Genomic DNA, 23,785 nt, shown 5'->3' with positions numbered 1-23,785 from the left:
TGTGCACTCAGTGTGTTTGTTACATATCAAAAACAACCTTCAAACCTTGCACTGATCTTATAAAAAAAGATAAACGAAATACAAGAGAACAAAAGAGAAAGCCTGAAGTGTGAAGCATAATTCAAGTGTTATTCGTCACATACAAATGATAATTTACACTTAATTCCAATATTACATTATCTTATTTAGAAAAGACTCCTTTTCTGTTTCATATCAATGAGGAACAAGATATTATCTTTGATAATGTATCATAACTCTTTATGCATTATTCTTCACCATAACCATTGGCAAATGCATGCAATCAATCTTTATTATTGAATATGAGCCTATTGTTGTATACACATTTTATACAGTTCCAGTCAAGAGTTTGAACACACCTACTCATTCAACGGTGTTTCTTTATTTTTACTATTTTCTACATTGTAGAATAGTGAAGACACCAGAACTATGAAATAACACATATGGAATCATGTATTAACCACAAAAGTGTTAAACAAATCAAAATATATTTTATATTTGAGATTCTTCAAAGTAGCTACCCTTTGCCTTGATTACAGCTTTGCACAATCTAGGCATTCTCTCAACCAGCTTCATGAGGTAGTCACCTGGAATGCATTTCAATTAACAGGTGTGCCTTGTTAATTTGTGGAATTTCTTTCCTTCTTAATGTGTTTGAGCCAATCAGTTGTGTTGTGACAAGGTAGGGTTGGTATACAGAAGATAGCCCTGTTTGGTAAAAGACCAAGTCCATATTATGGCAAGAACAGCTCAAATAAGCAAAGAGAAACAACAGTCCATCATTACTTTAAGACATGAAGGTCAGTTAATACGGAACATTTCAATAACTTTGAAAGTTTCTTCAAGTGCAGTCGCAAAAACCATCAAGCGCTATGATGAAACTGGCTCTCATGAGAACCGCCACACAAAAGGAAGACCCAGAGTTACCTCTGCTGCAGAGGATAAGTTCATTATAACAGCCTCAGAAATTTCAGCCCAAATAAATGCTTCACAGAGTTCAAGTAACAGACACATCTCAACAGACTGCGTGAATCAGGCCTTCATAGTCATATTGCTGCAAAGAAACCACTACTAAAGGACACCAATAATAAGAAGAGACTTGCTTGGGCCAAGAAACACGAGCAATGGACATTACACCGGTGGAAATCTGTCCTTTGGTTTGATGAGTCCAAATCAGATGCTGCATCAGATGACCTTGCCTCCACAATCACCAGAGCTCAACCCAATTGAGATGGTTTGGGATGAGTTGGACCGCAGAGTGAAGGAAAAGCAGCCAACAAGGGCTCAGCATATGTGGGAACTCCTTCAAGACTGTTGGAAAAGCATTCCAGGTGAATCTGGTTGAGAGAATGCCAAGAGTGTGCAAAGCTGTCATCAAGGTAAAGGGTGGCTACTTTGAAAAATCTAAATTATAAAATATATTTTGATTTGTTTATCACTTTTTTGGTTACTACATGATTCCATGTGTGTTATTTCATAGTTTTGATGTCTTCACTATTATTCTACAATGTAGAAATTATTAAAAATTAAGAAAAAATGTTGAATGAGTAGGTGTGTCCAAACCTTTGACTGGTACGTTAAATCAGTGTGCTAAGTAGGTTGCAAACGTGATTTAAATATTCCTAAACATTATTACGTTAATACATTAGAATAAAATGCAGAACGTTTTTTGTAAATGTCCCTTCCATGTAATATAATTTCTGTGATCATGAAAACAAATAGAGAAACATGACCTCATGTTGACCTGTGATCGCGTGGTCGGTTCCATCGCAACAACTTCAGTCACTCAATTCAGTCATTTCAATCAATTAATTCACTGAAATTACCCAAATCAAACTGAAACCCCAAACCGAGGACATTTAACCAGAGTTTTCTATTGGCTATTTACATTCATCTCACTTTCAGTGTGTGGCTAGGACTGGCTGGGTATTTCAGTTTGCGCCATGCCTTCTTTCTCATAGATGTAACAGCCCACGTTGCCGATGTTCACTCCTTTTGGTCCATACAGGATGCCATAGCAAGGGACGTGGCAGTAAGGTATCCCTTCATGCTGCAGCAACGGAAACATCAGCAATGTCATGTTACAGTTTTGAATCTGATTGAGATATTATTATTCAACATCCATTCTTTATCATGAGACTGTATCATGACCCTAGACTACAGATGTCAGAATATGACACACATGAAGGGGCATTTAGCTCTTCTTAATTGCCCCTCCCTGAGGGGATGAATACCCTTCTATTGGTTTGATTCAGTCTGATTTAATTTACCAACCTCAATGCATCTTCAGATTGTGTTATAAATCCATGTTTGCATCCTGAAGATGCAAGAGACTTTAATAATAAAATTAATAAAATCACATTTCATTACAAAAATACTGATGCAAGTCTTAAAAGCACCCCTGGCTTCTGTCATCTACAGCAGTGGTTTCCAAACCTTTCCACTAAGCCCCCCTTCTCACAGCTCTGCAGTGGCCACTAGCTGGGATAGCCACAAAGTCACAAAGCCTTAAAGGGATACTACGGGATTTTGGCATTGAGGCCTTTTATCTACCTTCCCAGAGTCAGATGAACTTGTGAATACCATTTTTATGTCTCAGCGTGCAATTTAAAGGAAGTTGCTAACTAGCGTTAGTGCAATGACTGGAAGTCTATGGGTATCTGCTAGCACACTAGTAGATACCCATAGACTTCCAGTCATTGTGCTAACGCTAGTTAGCATTGGCACACAAAATTACCTCTTACTTCCTTCATACTGGACATAGAGACATTAAAATGGTATCCACAAGTTCCTGACTCTGGGAAAATAGATAAAAGGTCTCCTTGCCAAAATCTAGTTTTCCTTTTTCTAGTTTTCCAAAATCTATTATTCCTTTAATCTAGTATTCCTAAACTTAACCACACTGCTAACCCTAATGCCTAACCCCAACCTTAAATTAAGACCAAAAATAAAAATTTTGTTTTCATACATTTTTGGGATATATCCAATTTTGACTGTGCAGCTAGCCCATCTAGCAGAAATCAGTCAGTTCTGCCTCCAGGGCAAGATTAATGACAATAAACGTCAACCTACCTTTTAAAGCTAATTTCTTGCAATTGTACACATTTTGCTGACCCCTCAGGACCCCACAGTTTGGGAACCACTACAGTAATAATGTGGATATAATACCTCAGCATGTCCACCAGAGGTCAGTGTCTTCTTACACCTCTCACAGCGCAGGCACGGTCTGTGCCAGTTCCTACCCAGGGACATCACCTTCTCTGCTGCACACACACAGACAAACACGTCACTGCTACCACCTCACTCAGCTGGCATGTCAGGATCATTAATAAACAGTGCACATAGTTCTATGTGGCTCAGTTGGTAAAAATGTGGTGATTGCAATGCTAAGGTCTCCCGAGTGGTGCAGCGGTCTAAGGCACTGCATCTCAGTGCTTGAGGCGTCACTACAGACCCCCCGGTTCAAATCCAGGCTATATCACAACCGACCATCATTGGGAGTCCCATAGGGCGGTGCACAATTGTCCCAGCGTCGTCCGGGTTTGGCCGGTGTAGGCCGTCATTGTAAATAAGAATTTGTTGTTAACTGACTTGCCTAGTTAAATAAAGGTTACACAAGGTTGTGGGTTCAATTCCCACCAAAAATATATGCACTTACTGTACTGTATGTTGCTTTGAAAATATAAACATCCGCTAAACTATCAGTACAAGTCCATTGTAGTTGACAACATAGAAAATAAACATAAGAAAGCAAATGTTGAAATAACAGTCTGACCAAAACATACCGAAATAGACCACTTTCCCACAGCCAGGACAGAGTGAGGTCTCTCCAGCAAATGTCCTGGTTGGAGGGGGAAGAACTGGGAAAAACAGTGACTGGAGGTTATTCATCAGTTCACCCCACAAATTCACAGAATTCAACCTCACAGAAACATGCAGATTGGTGGAATACAAACAGACAGCAAATATAAGGACAAACAGATACAAACTCAGCATACCAGTGACCAAGTCCTGCTGCTACTGTAAAATAAATGTAATCTCCTACAGAATTATTCAATATACACAATTTATCTATTCTAAGTTAACCACATAGTTTGCAGATTGAATAGTAACGCATTGTGATACATACTGTAGAAAAAAGGTTGGATGTTTTTTATCAAAAGGCAAAGCTTCAACAGATTATAAATCATTATAATTGTAACAACGAGCAATCAGCAACTCTCCCACCCCTTCCTTCAAAATCATTTTAATCTTCAAAGGAAACGCAAAGCACAAGTGGTGGAGAAGATCTTTTAAAAAGGTCTGTTGGTCAATCTTGAATCTTGTAATCAGAGATGGTTCTTTAAAGACAGAGTTAGACATCTCTTGTGCTGCAAATCACTTCAAAACAATTGGTCCTGATTTAGAGGGTTTATATCTTAAAATGTATCTTAGATACAAGCCAGTGAAGTGTGAAGTGTCACTAACACAATTGGCTCGTCTGTCGGAAAAGCCTCATTAAGGAAAAATATTTCAGGAAGTGAGCCAATCAAAGCTGGCCAATGAAAATTCCTCAATCCTCCCCAGTGACAAACAGAAAGAGGGTCATTACAAGTGTGTGTGTGTGTGTGTGTGCGCGTGCGTGCGTGCATGTTTGTGTGTGAAACAAGACAGTCATTACAACCATTTGGTGGTGAGTAACCCTCTCTACTCCCTTTATGTTGCTATATTTAACCCTTAACGGTCATACTTGGAGCACTTGGCAAGGCCAGTTTATTTGAGCAGCCCTGATAAAAAGGACTGGTTCAAATCAAATCAAACTTTATTTGTCACATGCGCCGAATGCAACATGTGTAGACCTTACCGTGAAATGCTTACTTACAAGCCCTTAACCAACAGTGCGTTTGTGCGCGAGGTTGCGAGAGCTAAGGAGGGTATTTGTTTTTCATCAAGACAATATGCTACTCTAAGCTCCCTTAATTAATAATACTACTACTCCCCTCCGTCGCTTTAGCCTGGTCCCAAATCGGTTTGTGCTGTCTTGCTCAGCTCCAGTGGACATTGTTTAGCATGACAAACAGATCTGGGATCCACTGTCCCCTTGCCTTTGGGCTGGTTCCAGGTGATCTGCATGGTGGTCCATGGTGTGGTGGGGGATCCCTCGGAGGGGCAGTCGAAGGTGGGTTGAGGAGTGTCGTAGATGTAGGAGCCTGCCCCTCCGATGTTCACACCTGGAGGAGAGGAGAGGAGAGGAGAGGAGAGGAATTTGGTTGTCAGTGTGATTTATTTAAAAAAGGAAACTTAAGCCCCAGTAGAGGTCCTACTGCATAACTCCCATCTTGGATGATAGACTGAAAACAGAGGAGGAAGAGGCCAAGGGGAAATGCCTGCTGTTTTTCAGTTGGGTTTGAGGTTCCTTTATCCAAACATCCAGAACCAAACCCCGCCCCCATCCAACCCAAACCACCAGAGACACACACATTCCAGACAAATTCCTTGTTTCTGTATGTATGGACTGGGTCAACTCAACTGTAATGTAGGATGATCTCATTCTTTATGGATAATCTATGAAGCTACTCAAAATCATTTTCTTTGATATGAGCGGAAGTTTGTCAGATATGTCACCCTCTTTACATTTAACTTCCCCAGTCTATTGGCCCCTAACTGCTGGAACCCAGGTCCCATCTAGGAAATTAGATTAGACTTTCTCTTCCAGATGTTATGGCACCCCCACAACAACAATCATGTGATATGCAGGCATGGTCATATTAGGTAGCTGGTTGCCTCTGTAGTCAGTTTTTCAATAGAGTGAAACATTGCACTCAATAAACTGTGGTAGCTTTCAACAGTGTGTAGATATCTATATTTATTTCAGTTCTTCAGTAAGCCCTTGTGTTCATACACTACTACATGGTTAAAGCATCACATTGGGGAATAATCCAATTAAAATCTAAGTTGTGAAATCATGTCTGTGTCCTGTCCAAATGGCACCCTATTCCATTTATAGTGCACCACATTTAACCAGGGCCCATAGGGCTTTGGGCAAAAGTAGTGCACTGTATAGGGAATAGGGTGCCAATTGGGATCTCATATTTACCCAGAATAATACCTATATTTCTGAGTACACCCCCCGCTGTAGTCAGACAAAAATGTTATAATGAGCTTATAAAAATCTCCTTTTGTGGTTCTATTGACTTTTTAAAAAGCGAAGTACCTCAGATTACATCAGAGTTCATTCATGCCTTCATAAATCCAAAGTTGTATTTCTTCAATTGCGTTGGTCGGACATGATGTAGTGTGGTGTGATGTGTACACCATAATTATGAATCAACTTTTTTAATGGCACATACAAATCCTAGGATTTTTGTGTGGTCCAAATTTTTGTCAAAGATTTAAGCAAATTGAAATTGAAGGAACTTTAAGAAATGAGGCCCACCTGGTTAGGAGTAATAATTGAATAGGCTCTGGCCAGGCTGCATTACACCAGGGCAGGAGGTCATTATAGATGTATAAATATCCGTCTGGGCCCCACACAGCACACTGATGAGGTCATGCACTTTGATGCATTGGAAATGCCTTGAAAAACCATATAGTATCTGTGTGATAAAATGGTCTAATGTTTTTAACATTATTTTCTTAATCATTCAACTACTTTTATGGCTGTTTGTGTGAGTGGGGAAAGGAGTGCATTTGTGATACTTTATGAAGTGTGGTGGTGTTTAAGTGTGTACGTATGTGTGTGTAACGGGTATAGGGTTATTTAATTTTTATTCAGCAGCACTGTGTATCCAAGACAATTTCCCCCTCGGGGACAACAAAGTTTATCCTATCCTATATGTATGCTATAGCCATTCTTCCTCATCATATATTTGTGATGAGGCTTTTTAACAGTAATCTCTTACCTTTGGGTCCAAAGAGAGTTCCGTAGCATGGTTTGTGACAGTAGGGCAGTCCATCATGCTGAAAGACAGAGAATAATATTAACAAATAATCTATTATCATAAGAAATAGCTGAACATGGTTCATTAATAAAAACAAATATACAATTTAAGTTCAACTTCAGCTGTAACTATTTACTGAAACAGTACTACTTATTACGGAAATAAACTGTTTACTGAAGTTGAAACTACTGAAACGGTTCACAATTCACTGAAACGGAACTTTACAGTCAGTCAGCGTCACTGTAAAGCATTGGGTTTAAACCAATCAGACAGAGGTTATATTTCAGGAATGTGACCGCTGACCGGTCACTGGAATTGTCACAAATCGCATCCTATTCTGTTTATAGTGCACTGCATTTGACCTGGGCCCATAGGGCAGCAATTGTCTTTCAAATATATACAAATGCCTTCTCCTTCTGACCCCTTCAAGTTAATTATGGAGGAGCTCTCTCTGTCAGTCCTAAAATGGACTGGGCCGAGCAGAGCAGAGAGATCCTTCCAACTCAAATTCCTGTCAAACACCTCCCCAATTCAGACTTTCATTTGAGCAAACTGCTTCCATATGCTCTAGCTAGCTCCCTCACATTTCGGGGCATGAACTGGGAATAAAGCAATATTTAGACAACTAACACCCATCTGAGAGGAGGATAGGAGAGATTTAGGATGCTGTGATCTCACCAGGCTCTTCAAGCTCTTCAGTCTAAATATCTGCATATGAAACCAACCATAGAGAGTTAGTCCCAAATGGCACCCTATTGCATTACCTTTGACCAGGGCCCATGGGGTCAAAAGTAGTGACTAGGGTGCCTTTTATGACTCAACCTTAGAAACACGCAATGAATGTGACACAGCTCTTTTCGGACCAACACTGGGTTATTGTGTGTGACACAGCTCAAACAGTACCTATATGAATAAATGCACACACACACTGTCGAACACAGCTCACTCTGAACACACAGGAATGATCTGTGTGCGTGCGTGCGTGCGAGATATGTGTCCTCAAGCAGAATAATATTTAATTACTTGACAAACTCCCTTACGCCACAAGAACAGCAAAGTAAGACAAACCAAAGCTCCAAAGAAGATTCTCCAAAAACACTGAAGTCACTCTCTAATGAAATACCTTTTTGCTGCGTAAATAGCTTCAGATCATCCCAGTATAACATAAGGTTATTTCATTGTCAGGAACAATGGTAACACCGTGTAGGTATATATTAAGAAATGGCATTTAGTGTGGAATTGTTTGCGGTTCAATTGCATTGATGTGGATACAGGGCTCTAAACTGCGATCTATTTGGTCGCATATGCAACAAAATATTTTGCTGTGCGACAAAAAAAATATATTTGTACACACATTTTTTCATAATAATTGTTGTAATGATAAGGCCTTGCTGTACCATTGTTTCCCGAGCGTAGATTTGTTAGCGTCCTGCTTGCACCATTAATACAACAAAAACTGACCGTAGCGTGAAATTTAGAAAGCAAAAAAACAGCTAAGTATTCCTAAATACGCACATGATTTTCATAGTGAATCACTGAATGTGTCACATATACGCACTGATAACTTCAAAGTTAAATCATAATGTCGTGTCTTTGGCATCATTAAACTGAAGACATGTTTATCAAATAACTCTCTGTAATTATTATTACGCGATTAAACTGATTAATCGTGTAACGTTAATTAACTAGGTCGTGGCACCAAGGAAAATATTCAGATTACAAAGTTATAATTTTCCTAATATAACTTTCAGATATTATAATATCTGATCGATTAGTCTTCTGATTTAATGACGTATTCTTTACCTCACGTCAATCTCATTCCAAACGTCGTAAATTGTTGGTTATCTGCATGAACCCAGTCTTCACTATGAGTCATCCATACATCAATTGTCTTAAAATAATTTATTTACTAAACTAAATAATTCACAAAAATGCATAATCAAACAGATATGGTTACAAGGAAATGATAGGAGAATGTGCCCTAGTGGTCTAAACCGGCATGGCGGCTTGTTAAACAAAAGGGGTAGTTCAGAATTGAATATTATACAATTGAACTGCTAATACTTTGCACATGAACGCTCACTCATTCGGGAACAATTGCAATCAATATTTACGCTCAGTGTGTCGTTGGGATCTTTGTTGGAAAGGTCGTTCTGTTGGAGAGTTCTCTCTCTCTCGGTTAGAATGGATCTTTCAAAGCGACATTCGTTCATGTCGTTATAGGACAGATGTTTCCGGCGGTTGTCGCGTTCAATGATACCGAATTCCTAGCTGCAGACTAGTAATTAATATCAAAGACTTGTTCTTATTCTGTATCGATAGTCTAGTAGTTTAACCACGTTGTATGGTTAAAGTTCAGTAGAGGGATGCATGGTCAAACCTATTAGCCAACTCGTAATGAAGTGGAGGCCTGGTCTGGTGATAGAAACCCTGGGTGGGGGTTTTATTCAGAATGATAGAAAAAGGCTGTCTCATGACGCCAGGTCTCGTCTGTTCATGGGGGCGTGCTGATGACTTGGTAAAACTTTAAACAGAAAATACAATTCTCTCCCATTAACATCTTACAAGCATCCCAACATATTCCAAATAGCTTTATCCTTATTCATTAATTTTATACAACCATTTAGATGTAAGTCTCATAGCTGAGGCTAGTATATAAACATTATTATGGTAATATGGCTGTATTGTCTCTCATGAGTTTCACAAAATTGTACCTAACGGACCAGTTCGTAGCTGGATTCTTCACTGATCTTTTATACCTTCTCCAGAACATAAATGCCGTCCGGTTCTCCAATTCTGTGAGGTGGAAGAATCCTTTGTTCTCTATACTGTGGCCATGAGGAGAGAATTTCCTTATAGGAATTTACGACCGCTCTCATAGAGCCTGGTGTCAGAAGTATAGAGGTCGGGGGATGGTGCATAGAAAAGGCCTGGTGCAGAGGGAGGGGGGTCAACTGTGCTCGCTGCACCCAAAGAGGGCAACGTCATGACAATCACTTCCTGTATAGCTATTTCAGGCTCTCTATATACGGACACTGAGGTCTGGAACATTGTGTCTAGGACAGCCTGTGACTCAGCTCCTCCCATGTCTGATCATTTCAAATCATGTTTTCTCTGGAGAGTGAACGTGCGTCCCAAATGGGATTCAACCTTTGATACCACAAGTATCCGTTACAGACCTGACAGTCTGTTGTGATGTCACACTTTGGCCTGTTCATTGTCACACTGTCACTGAGGGCGTGATGTCATGGAGCAGGCGTTTTTCAATGTGATGAATGTGTTAGCATTGTAGGCTACAGTCTAGGAACTAAGGATATGCCTCTCTGACAAGGTCATTATAAATGTATACTTAGTCTTTTAACATCTACTTAACTTTAAAGATGTCAACATCAGGTACCCATGTCTTTTGGCATGTCTGTATTTTCAAAGATCCCAACAGCCAGAAGTACTGAGAGTTCCCCAAATGAGAAACCCTTTCAGGAATGCAAATGCCATTCTCCCCTCTCTGTCCCTCCCTGATGAAATTTTTTATTTGACCCCTGAGAGAGAGAAGTGGAGAATTTGTTATACTTTAAAATGACTCAAATCAAATGGAAACTGTTTATAAATGACAATGGACCTACATTCATTCAGTTTCTTGACTGTGTCCAGCTCGCTAATAATCACAAAAAAATGAAAGCTGGACAGTAAGGGAGCATAGAAAACGTTTTGACAGTGAGGACCTTTTGGCAGACCGACACCCCTGAAGTAGACAGTATCTGGGCTGGTGACAGTGAACTAGCAGTGCTTGTACATTATTCCATGTATACTGTTGGGTTGTGTATTTCATACTGTACAGACAGACCTGTGTAAGAACAATTACCTCTCAAAAGTCAAGCATGTGAACCCTTCCATCCATAAGTAACTCTTAAAGGTGCACTATGCAGAAATCGAATGTTAGTTTATGTGACAAAACAAGCAAGTATCGTGTAGATAATCATTGTACCATCTAAACCGCTGTGATTTTTTTTCTTCATAACCAAAAATATTGTATTTTCAGCTGTTTGAAGCTGGTGTATAAAACCGAAAGTAAAAGACTCAAAAATGAATCATAAAAAGAGGAAGCATAGAAATAGCGCACATAGAACAGATAGACCGCTTCTTAGACTTGCTTAAATGAGAATGACAGATCTATAACTCATTTCTATGTGAGTTTGGTCAGGTCGCCCAAAAGGTTACATATTGCAATTTTAAAATCCAACTAGTCTTCAGATGAAAGGACAAAGACAGCATGGAGGTTAAGACTACTAGACTCTAGAGAATACAACCACAGCATGCCATGAATTCTGCTCCCTGTGAACTCTATCAACAAGTAATTCTTTATATGAAAAAAATGTAATGTATTGTTTCCTGGGCCACTGAACCAACTGTCTGTTCCCTGGCCCACTGAACCAGCTGTCTGTTCCCTGGCCCACTGAACCAGCTGCCTGTTCCCTGGCCCACTGAACCAGCTGCCTGTTCCCTGGCCCACTGAACCAACTGCCTGTTCCCTGGCCCACTGAACCAACTGCCTGTTCCCTGGCCCACTGAACCAGCTGTCTGTTCCCTGGCCCAGTGAACCAACTGTCTGTTCCCTGGCCCACTGAACCAGCTGTCTGTTCCCTGGCCCACTGAACCAGCTGTCTGTTCCCTGGCCCACTGAACCAACTGTCTGTTCCCTGGCCCACTGAACCAGCTGTCTGTTCCCTGGCCCACTGAACCAACTCCCCCATAGTCTCCAAACTAATGTACACTGAAACACTGAAACAAGGCTTGATTTTGTCACTTACTGGTCTGAGATGACCTGAATGAGTAGCCTCAGTCACAGGAGGCTGCTGAGGGGAGGATGGCTCATAATAATGGAGTGAATTGAATGGTATCAAACACATGAAAGCCATATGTTTGATGTGTTCGATACCATTCCATTGATTCCATTCCAGCCATTACTATGAGCCTGTCCTCCCCAATTAAGGTGCCACCAGCCACATGTGGCCTCAGTAGCCCTAGTATCAATCAACTCAAAGACTTGTTTGGGCCAGGACGATGACTTACCCCTGGGTTAGGGTATCAAACATGATCAAACAGGCTTCCAAAACAACTCCTTGACATTTATCCTACTTAGTGAGACTTGGAGAACACTAGTCAGGAGACCAACCATACCTGACCAGACTATTGGGCCTCTAACTAGAATTATTTTAAACCCAGTTACCTGGAGTCTGTGATAAGTGAAAAATATAATTTAGAGTGCACATTTAGATGAATGTTTTATATAGCCTTTCCAGACACTGGCTAGAATAGTTCTGATCCCCTTCTGTCATTTTTGACAGCCACAGATTGAGTCCAGACTCGGCCGCTACCCCCCCGCCGGGGGTTTGTGGTCCCCACTGGCCGACTGCCTGTTTATCCTGATTGTTGTTATTTGTTGTCTTTTACTATTTTTAGTACAATAAACCCTCACTGGGGATCCATGCACCAAGCTGAGTCTTCATTGTCCAGGCCCACCTGTGCTGCCTTCATTTTGAGCTTCTTTTCAAACTCTGTTATCCTTCTTTTGATATGTATATTTCTGGGATTTGCTTATTATTGTTCTGACTGTGGGGATGAGTCATCCTTGAACAGTTGCTGTTACTATGATTGTACAGTAAAGCTCCTTTCTTACATTTTACAGGATATACTGTACATGACTAGGCAGAAATGTGGGGTCATGAGAGATCATACAAGAGGATTACACTGTTAATACTACACTAGCAATAACATAACCCTACACTTTCTAGGTACTAATGGAATTACTTTGTTTCAAACATCTGGGATCATATTCACAAAGATTCTCAGATTAGGAGTGCCTCGGTTTTGATTTTAGATCTTAATGAATGAAGATTACATGGACAGTGGGATCCTGATCCTAGATCAGCACTCCTACTCTAAGACACTTTATGAATACTGGCCCTGACCCTTACTAAAGTCTTAATACTTGCATTCCCCAACCCTTCGTTATTTCCATCCATCATCCTCAGTGTCATATTTGTCTTGAGGAAGAAGCACCCTGGTGAAACGAGAGACAAGTCCTCTTGACAGAGTTCAATTAAACATTCACTCGAATTAGAGACGTCCCCTGAGCTAACATTCCATTCCGCTACTAGGCTGGCTAACTGCCATGCTTAGGGGAGGACACAGTGTGTTTGTGTGTGTGTGTGTGTGTCCCATGTCTGTGAGATGGGGGTGCAGTCAGATATACAAGCCCTAGATTCTGAACTTGAACGATTCAGCTCAGTGAGCTAGAAAATTCCCTAAGTCTTTTGAGCGGGACAATGAAAGGTGGCATGACACTGCCTGCGTTCTAAATGGCACCATATTCCCTAGTAGTGCCCTATATACTGTACACAAAGTTTTGTAAAAACAACAGGATTCTTTTTTGACAGTGTAGGGAATAGGGTACCATTTGGGACGCAGACGCAGAAGAAAGGATCTGGGTCACAATGCCTGGTGAGGGATCGGAGTGGACAAAGGATGAGTGTCAGATTATTCTAAAGCCACGCTTTGGTTCACAGACCAGCTACAATTAAAGGGACCCACAAAAACATAGCCGCTCAACAGTTTCATTCTTGAGATGATTGGAATTTCACAGCCACTGTTATCTGACTTCTAATGTAGATGCGCCACAGCAACTTTTAATTTGAGTTTATATATGGGCCTAAAAGCAACTCACTTAACTGACAACACCCCTTAGTTGTGATACAGTTTATGCTCAAATAGCTTTACATTGTATGGGGGTTAGTGGCCTGCCCTACTCCCTCCGTCCCCATGCAACCCCTTTCCTCTCTCCCATTCTCTTGAGTAGGATAGCACATTCCTTCGCTGTATCTCTCTCTGTCTCCCTCCCTCCCTCCCTCCCTTTATTCTTGGGTAAGATAGCATCTCTCTCTCTCGCTCTCTCTTGCTCTCGTCCCGAGTGGCGCAGTGGTCTAAAGGCTGTATCACAACCGCCGGTGATCGAGAGTCCCATAGGGCGGCGCACAATTGGCCCAGCATCGTCCGGGTTAGGGGAGGGTTTAGCAGGGGTAGGCCATCATTGTAAATAAGAATTTGCTCTTAATCTTAACTGACTTGCCTGGTTAAATAAAGTATAAATAAATAAAAAAAATCTCCCTCCTCTCTCTGTAGATAGGATATTTGATTTGATTATGGTCACAGGGCTTCCCTTTACCTCAGCGTGGTTGCCAGCCGACAGGGTTTTGTTACAGCGTTTGCATTTCAGGCAGAACCGGTGCCAGTTCTTCCCCAGCGAGCTCACTTTCTCAGCTGCAGGACAGAAAGAGAGAGAAAATGACAACACAGTATAAACGGAGTAGGTCTTGTTGTTTCCAGTAATTAACACATTTTGAGGCGTGCCTTGTAATATGCTATATTTGTTGCACCTGTGAGTGAGAATGCTGTACCAATATAACTCTGATGTGGTTATAGTGCCCCATCAATTGAAAATGTATAGAGGACAGATTGGAGTGGCAGCAAGTCGTAAAGGTGCTACACCTAGAATTTCCCCTATGTGGATGTTAGGTGAATTGCAACAGCACTAAGCTGCATTCAAAACCAATCTCCCTCTACCCTGGATCTCATTTCCCCGTAACATGGCGGAGACTAGTGACTGACTCGAGCCTTTCACAGCAATTTAGATGGTACAATGATTCCCTACACTACTAAGTGCTTGTTTTCTCACACAAACTGAAATTGAGCAAATGGTGTAGAATATTTGAAACCAAGAAATGACAGAGCAATTTCTACAATGGCCATTTGACCCAATGTCCACTAGATAACACAGCTACAAATTCAAAACAGCTTTCCTGTTTTTACAACAGATGCCGCTCCGGCAGGAGAATCAATTACATAAATTACTGCCTTGCAGACCTTTGGCATTCTAGTTGTCAATTTGTTGAGGTAACCTGAAGAGATTTCACCCCATGCTTCCTGAAGCACCTCCCACAAGTTGGATTGGCTTGATGGGCACTTCTTACGTACCATACGGTCAAGCTGCTCCCACAACGGCTCAATAGGGTTGAGATCCGGTGACTGTGCTGGCCACTCCATTATAGACAGAATACCAGCTGACCGCTTCTTCCCTAAATAGTTATTGCATAGTTTGGAGCTGTGCTTTGGGTCATTGTACTGTTGTAGGAGGAAATTGGCTCCAATTAAGAGCAGTCCACAGGGTATGGCATGCGTTGCAAAATAGAGTGATAGCCTTCCTTCTTCAAGATCCCTTTAACCCTGTACAAATCTCCCACTTTACTTCCACCAAAGCACCCCCAAACCATCACATTGCCTCCACCATGCTTGACAGATGGCATCAAGCATCTTTTCATTTGTTCTGCGTCTCACGAATGTTCTTTGTGATCCGAACACCTCAAACTTAGATTCGTCTGTCCATAACATTTTTGTCCAATCTTCCACTGTTCTTTTGCCCATCTTAATCTTTTATTTTTATTGGCCAGTCTGAGATATGGCTTTTTCTTTGCAACTCTGCCTAGAAGGCCAGCATCCCGGAGTCGCCTCTTCACTGTTGACGTTGAGACTGGTGTTTTGCAGGTACTATTTAATTAAGCTGCCAGTTGAGGACTTGGGAGGCGTCTGTTTCTCAAACTAGACACTAATGTACTTGTCCTCTTGCTCAGTTGTGCACCGGGGCCTCCCACCCCTCTTTCTATTCTGGTTCGAGCCAGTTTGCTCTGTTCTGTGAAGGGAGCAGTACACAGCATTGTACGAGATCTTCAGTTTCTTGGCAATTTCTCGCATGGAATAGCCTTCATTTCTCAGAACAAGAATATACTGATGAGTATCAGAAGAAAGTGCTTTGTTTCTGGCCATTTTGAGCCTGTAATCGAACCCACAAATGCTGATGCTCCAGATACTCAACTAGTCTAAAGAAGGCCAGTTTTATTGTTTCTTTAATCAGCACAACAGTTTTCAGCTGTGCTAGCATAATTGCAAAAGGGTATTCTAATGATCAATTAGCCTTTTAAAATGATAAACTTGGATTAGCTAACACAACGTGCCATTGGAACACAGGAGTGATGGTTGCTGATAATGGGCCTCTGTACGGCTATGTAGACATATTAAATAATCAGCCGTTTCCAGCTACAATAGTCATTTACAACAACATTTAAGTCATTTAGCAGACATTAACAATGTCTACATTGTATTTCTGATCAATTTGATGTTATTTTAATGGACAAAAAAATATTTTTTCTTTCAAAAACAAGGATATTTCTAAGTGACCCCAAACTTTTGAACGGTAGTGTATATTATGGAAATGTTCCGAAATTACAATGCAAACATTTTTACTAAATCTTATGTGTAGCACCTTTAAACCTTAAATGGTTGAACATTTTGGCATGTCCATTTGGTCTGTTTTGCCCTGTAGTCGCTGCCAGTTTGGAAGGCTTTGTTAAGGCCTTTTCCTAGCAGCCAACCTGCTTGTACTAATCCCCTATAATTACACAAAAACACTATGAAATACAAACCCCTCCCTCCCTTCATTCATTCGTTCATCCATTTATTTATTAATTCATTAATTCATACATTTATTCCGATTATGGTAGCATCTACCTTTTTTTACAGTATAATACAGTCAGTTGTATAGTATTGTACTGTGTCATTACACAGTACTTGCGTTGATACCGTATTTATATTACAGTAGGTGTACTGTAATATGAAATACAGAATTTTACTTGCCACCAAGTTGCATGTAAACTACTGTCAAAATCACAGTAACCCCTTTACAGTGTACACTACCGGTCAACATTTTTTTGAACACCTACTCATTCAAGGGTTACTCTTTATTTTTACTATGAGAGACAGTTTCATCAGTTTTATCATAGCGCTTGATGGTTTTTGCAACTGCACTTGAAGAAACTTTCAAAGGTCTTGAAATTGTCCGTATTGACTGACCTTCATGTCTTAAAGTAATAATGGACTGTCAATTCTATTTGCTTATTTGAACTGTTCTTGCCATAATATGGACTTGGTCTTTTACCAATTTGGGCTATCTTCTGTATATCAACACAACGGATTGGCTCAAACACATTAAGAATGAAAGAAATTCCCCAAATTAACTTTTAAGAAGGCACACCTGTTAATTGAAATGTATTCCAGGTGACTACCTCATGAAGCTGGTTGAGAGAATGCCAAACGTGTGCAAAGCTGTCAAAGGCAAAGGATGGCTATTTGAAGAATCTCAAATATAACACTTTTTTGGTTACTACATGATTCCATATGTGTTATTTTATAGTTGTGATGTCTTCACTATTATTCTACAATGTTGAAAATAGTAAAAATAAAGAAAAACCCTTGAATGAGTTGGTGTTCTAAAACGTTTGACATGGTAGTGTATATCTCTATTTGTGTCACGTCCTGACCAGTAAGGGGTCATTTTGTTATTATAGTATGGTCATGACGTGGCAGGGGTGTGTTTGATTTATGTGTCTTGGGTTTTTGGGTAATGTTCTATGTTGTCTATTTCTATGTTTGAATGTCTAGTCTATTTCTATGTTCAGGTTTGGTTTGGCCTTCAATTGGAAGCAGCTGTTCTTCGTTGCGTCTAATTGGAGGCCATATTTAAGTAGGGGGGGTTTTTGTCACTGTGTTTGTGGGTAGTTGTTCCATGTATAGCCTTACAGGACTGTTTTGTTTGTTATTTTTGTTAAGTGTTCACGGTTATCCAAATAAAAAAGGAAGATGAGCATGAGACCCGCTGCGCCTTGGTCCACTTTTTACGACGCACCTGACAATTTGGGATTTTATACAAAGGGTTTCCTTCATGTTGTTTCACAGGGTAGGCTATAACCAACACAGACTTTGTACTCTACCCTCTCCTTGAAATGTTATTGGACATTTTGACCCCTCTCCCTCTGCCTATAACGGGTTACCACACTTCAGCATAAATAAGGGTTCAACTTGCAGACAAATCAATAGACAAAAGTGTATTTGAGACAAGAGTGAGAACAACCAAGAGCTGCAGCTTGTAGCCTCCTTCCAGTGGTTTAACTTATATAACCCGTGTAACCTTGCCTATACGTTAAAGTAAATAAACATGTAAAGTACTAACTCATCCTCGTTGAATGTCTTGGAATAATCAGTCAACATTCCAGAGACATCTGGTTAAGAATGTATGCACATGATGAAACTAGTCCCAGCGGCAGAGAAGCTGCAAAACCCTTAGCCTGGTTTTAAAAAGGTAACTTTAATTATATTTTTCTATTGTCTTTTGATAATACATTATCTTATGATAACAAAGTCTTCACGTTTAGCCTATTCTGACAGTTCTGCAACCCAAAGTCATCAGCCGGGACAACTTGGCATTCATGCCTCGGCAGCCCCCCGACACTCTCCGGGTCGCCCCAATGCCAAGCACTTCACATAACATTTTTCTCCTCTTCACAAAGGCATTTGCAAGACATACAGTGTTTGGATTCAGTTATATTCTATTATGTTTGTATCTGCACAAATTATCCCTACAATAACCATTTGAATGTTTTATTTCAGTACATTTTCATTTAGTTATCGTAAATCATAACCATCACTCTTAAAAATATGCAATCCAAATTCTCTGATCATCTTCAATGTTCAGATTATTTTTCATTGGCTCAGGCTATAAATTTACAAAAATTATTCCTTACCAAAAAACACATCTTTTGTGCATCTGGGGCACCTCGACGCCATTCTTCAAAAAAGCTTTGTCCAGCTGACGATCTACTCCCACTCCAAAGACCTTAAAATTCTATCTGTGAGGCTGGCAGAATGATGCAGTACCTTCAACTGTGTTCAATTTCAAGTAAAGGGACTTCGGGGCTCCGCCTCCGAATGGGAGGTGTGGAGTAGGGTGAAGTTGACCCTAGATGCTGATCTTGGGCCAGTTTTGCATTTTCCCCACTGATTGTTAATGTTAGGATTCCGGGAAGGAAGCTGATCCAAGATCTGTAGGCCTTCATAGGGGAAATCTCACCCCAGAGCAATGGGAGTTGTAGCCTACCGTGCCATCCTATTGAATGAACACACCCACTCTATTAAGAACAGGACATAGGAAACCTGTAGTACCCTGACATGAACCTGGGCCCGCGGCAGCACTCACCAGAGCTGTTGTGTCCATGTATTTTGTAGGCCTACATGAGAAACATGTTTCCACCAGGGAAAATGTAAAGGCATACCCTAACATCAACAATCAGAAACTCAGAATAAGCTACATATGTCGGTGAAACAAAAACATTTTACTGTGTCCACTTTGCCCAGTGTAAAGAGGCCCTACCCTCATCAACAGCTCTCACAAACGAACTCAAATCAAGATGATACTACTGTCATGCCAATCTTCCAAGTAGCCTACACTCCGAACTGTGTATGTGGCTCTCTGTCCCCACTCAGTGGACAAAGCTATCCCCACACCACACAGGCTGCGTGGGATTGATTCGATTATAGACTTTGTAAATAAATTATAGGAGCATCAAATCGTGTTTATAAGGGTAGCTTAATGTTGGGATATAATAATAAGCCTATGGAATTTCATGAGGTATGTCATTATCATAAAAAATAAAATTAAAATAAAAAAAAATGCATGAAATGTATGCATTCACTACTGTAAGTCGCTCTGGATAAGAGTGTCTGCTAAATGACTAAAATGTAAAATGTAAAATCATTTATTCGCTGAAATTACTATTAATCTTACAGACTGTGGCTTTACGTTATCCTCTAACAAATATCTAGGCATATTGATATAAAAATATAAAAAATGATATCAAAGGGTCTGCATTTTGTTGGACACACAATTCATTCATGCAGGTCTTTATACTGAAACAACATCACTGTCTCCAAGTCCAAGTCTACAACATAGCCAATCAAAAGAATTGGGAATAAGCACCAAGGAACATGTGGGCAGAGATTTCCTGAATCCTGAGTGGTCCGACCATTTCCCAAGGAAGCGTCACATCTGTCTGTGGTAGCAGTGTTCGCTGTACAGACAAGGCAGAAGATGTAGCCCAATGTATTTGTTTGTTGTATAATGCATGTGAGTAGCACAGATGTGTATCTCTGTTTTAACCAATAGGCCTCAGTAACCAGCTGTCGGACTATTTGAGCCTTAGTCGGACTCGCACATAGAGGCATTGATACAGTGTAAACAGTGTTAAACGAGAAGGCTAAACTTCTGAAATCGGTTCATTTCGAATACAACTTCATGCACTGCACACGCAAACACATAGATGTGGGCTTTTTATTCCCTGTTTCTCAAAATTCATAGGGCACTCGCACATCTGAGCCATCCCTTTTTGCAGGTGAATGACAACAGTTGAACAAGATGAGAAAAAAAGAAGAAACCCGCACACTGCTCTTGCTACTATCTCTACTCTTTAATAGGCTTTATGCATCTGCCTCAAGGCCTTCGTCAGAGCTCTTTCTCTCATCTTATTCCAAATGTCTGAAATACGATCAGACATTAGCGAGGTCTAGGCTTTGCCACAATATGTAGTATGTTTCCTCCAAACGTGGTCCTCACTCACTATTCCCCATCCCACCTCTGGCACAAAATTAGTTGGATGTTTCACTAGACTATTTAAAGGCACAGTCTGTTAGATGTCTACTAATTTCAAGTAATTCATGAAATATACAGTTGAAGTTGGAAGTTAACATACACTTTAGCCAAATACATTTAAACTCAGTTTTTCATCATTCCTGACATTTAATCTCCGTAAAAATTATTTTAAGAATGTGAAATGTCAAATAATAGTAGAGAGAATGATTTATTTCAGCTTTTATTTCTTTCATCATATTCCCAGTGGGTCAGACGTTTACATACACTGAATTAGTATTTGGTAGCTTTGCCTTTAAATTGTTTAACTTGGGTCAAATGTTTTGGGTAGCCTTCCACAAGCTTCCCACAATAAGTTGGGTGAATTTTGGCCCATTCCTCCTGACAGAGCTAGTGTAACTGAGTCAGGTTTGTAGGCCTCCTTGCTCGCACACACTTTTTCTGTTCTGCCCACACATTTTCTATAGGATTGAGGTCAGGGCTTTGTGAAGGCCACTCCAATACCTTGACTTTGTTGTCCTTACTCCATTTTGCCACAACTTTGGAAATATGCTTGGGTCATTGCCCATTTGGAAGACCCATTTGCGACCAAGCTTTAACTTCCTGACTGATGTCTTGAGATGTTGCTTCAATATATCCACATAATTTTACTTCCTCATGATGCCATCTATTTTGTGAAGTGCACCAGTCCCTCCTGCAGTAAATCACCCCCACAACATGATGCTGCCACCCCCGTGCTTTACGGTTGGGATGGTGTTCTTCGGCTTGCAAGCCTCCCCCTTTTTCCTCCAAACATAGCGATGGTCATTATGGCCAAACAATTCTATTTTTGTTTCATCAGACCAGAGGACATTTCTCCAAAAAGTACGATCTTTGACCCCATGTGCAGTTGCAAACCGTAGTTTGGCTTTTCTATGGCGGTTTTGGAGCAGTGGCTTCTTCCTTGGTGCGGCCATTCAAGTTATGTTGATATAGGACTCGTTTTACTGTGGATATAGATACTTTTGTACCTGTTTCCTCCAGCATCTTCACAAGGTCCTTTGCTGTTGTTATGGGATTGATTTGCACTTTTCGCACCAAAGTACGTTCATCTCATGGAGACAGAACGCGTCTCCTTCCTGAGCGGCATGACGGCTGTGTGGTCCCATGGTGTTTATACTTGCGTACTATTGTTTGTATAGATGAACGTGGTACCTTCAGGCATTTGGAAATTGCTCCAAAGTATGAACCAGACTTGTGGAGGTCTACAAATTTCTTTCTGAGGTCTTGGCTGATTTCATTTGATTTTCCCATGATGTCAAGCAAAGAGGCACTGAGTTTGAAGGTAGGCCTTGAAATACATCCACAGGTACACCTCCAATTGACTCAAATGATGTCAATTAGCCTATCAGAAACTTCTAAAGCCATGACACCATTTTCTGGAATTTTCCAAGCTGTTTAAAGGCACAGTCAACTTACTGTATGTAAACTTCTGACCCACTGGAATTGTGATACAGTGAATTATAAGTGAAATAATCTGTCTGTAAACAATTGTTGGAAAAATTACTTGTGTCATGCACAAAGTAGATATCCTACCCAACTTGCCAAAACTATAGTTTGTTAACAAGAAATGTGTGGAGTGGTTGAAAAAAGAGTTTTAATGACTCCAACCTAAGTGTATGTAAACTTCCGACTTCAACTGTAGATTGGCCTACCACCTGTTTTTTAAAATATGACAAAACCTAAATACAACTGACATACATATACATTACTTAAATAGCCATAACCTTATAACCAGGTCATATAAATAGTCTACACCATTGTTTATGTTGTTGTTATCATAGGAGACTGTAAAAAATGATGCATCAACTTAATTTAAGAAATAGGCTACCCGTATCCTGTAACCTCAAAATATGTTGGTTGAGAAACGTAGGGAATGTAATGTTGCTCTCAAGGAATCAGAATGGTCCTCTATTTGTTGTTTGTGAGGAACAGATGGCTGGGCCTATAAAATGGCTGAAACATCTAATGTCTCTCACTTACTCTTCACCAGGGTCGCTCCAGTCTTGGTACTGATGGCCAAACAGAGCTCAACCTTTGCTGTGTTGCTGAGATCTGTGCATACTGGGTTCTCTCTCTTGGCTCTCACATATACTCCTTCTATCAACTGCACATATTCTCTAATAGTACATTGACCGACCTGTCTTAAGACAGTCTCTTTGGTAAAAAAGTCTATCAGTTGGGTCATTGTTGAAACATTTTCACACTAAATTTGCCAAGTCTGCTGTATGCAAGATACCTACCTGACTTAACAGACTTTGTAGCCCTGTATTACTAAGTGGAGGCCTCAGCTGTGATGTGAAGTTTTGCCACTAAGTGGGGCTGTGGCTCTGTGTTGTTTAGCCACTAAGTGGGGCTGTGGCTCTGTGTTGTTTAGCCACTAAGTGGGGCTGTGGCTCTGTGTTGTTTTGCCACTAAGTGGGGCTGTGGTTCTGTGTTGTTTAGCCACTAAGTGGGGCTGTGGCTCTGTGTTGTTTAGCCACTAAGTGGAGCTGTGGCACTGTGTTGTTTAGCCACTAAGTGGGGCTGTGTCTCTGTGATTCATGCACCTTGTAGAAAAGTGAGCTGGGGATGATTACAACTCACTCCATTTCTGTTGTTACCGTTGACTCCCTCTGAGATCTGAACGGTTGGGATTGGTATATACCATAGGTCTACAACTACACACTACTGCCCCTCCCTGTTATGTTTAAAATTAAACCATAGGACTCAAAACATAATATATCATAATGATTCCACAATACCACAATGCCCAGGCAAAAAGAAGAACAGAATATGATGGGTGAAAATAATTCATTGTATCCATTCTTATCTGAATTTTTACATTCTGAACTAGGCCGACAATATTGGTATTCAAGGGGTTACATAGGCAGGGCCAGGGAGAGATGCAGGCCCATCTCACTGTGTTGCTTTTCTATGCAGGAAGCAATGCCTTTTGTTTTGGTGACAAGGCAATGCGCCCCATGGAACGATAGAGTGGAAAAAGAGAGAGATAGAGGTAAGAATGCTAAACAAGCTGATGCTGCATTGCAGAGCAGGGAAGCGAAGCAGAAGAGGAGGAGGGAATGAATGCTAGTATTGGGCTATGCCCAGGGATTCCCTGTGTGTTGCAGTGTTTCTCATTGCTAGGTTATTTTCCAGGTGGGGCGCAAAGGCCCCAAATCAACATCCAGGGCCTCTTTGACCTAAATTGTCAATTGAAACCCATTTAAGCCTAATTATT

At 40.6% G+C, this 23,785-nt stretch overlaps 1 protein-coding gene across 1 annotated transcript; it reads right to left on the bottom strand.

Annotated features, from left to right (window-relative positions):
- Positions 1-108: 108 nt before the first annotated feature.
- On the bottom strand, positions 109-18,784 carry LOC106577202 (cysteine-rich protein 3). The gene is made up of 7 exons (XM_014155093.3): positions 18,626-18,784; positions 14,161-14,255; positions 6,900-6,957; positions 5,103-5,228; positions 3,804-3,878; positions 3,187-3,281; positions 109-2,068 (listed from the first exon to the last, which is right to left on the bottom strand). The coding sequence occupies exons 1-7, from the start codon at positions 18,666-18,668 to the stop codon at positions 1,931-1,933; spliced, it is 630 nt and encodes a 209-aa protein (XP_014010568.2). The 5' UTR covers positions 18,669-18,784; the 3' UTR covers positions 109-1,930.
- Positions 18,785-23,785: the final 5,001 nt, after the last annotated feature.

The sequence above is a fragment of the Salmo salar genome, chromosome 18 (genome assembly GCF_965601325.2).
Source record: "Salmo salar chromosome 18, fSalSal1, whole genome shotgun sequence".
Classification (NCBI taxonomy): Eukaryota; Metazoa; Chordata; class Actinopteri; order Salmoniformes; family Salmonidae; genus Salmo; species Salmo salar.
The sequence above is the reverse complement of the archived record's forward strand: the minus strand, read 5'-3'. Positions and strand labels throughout refer to the sequence as shown.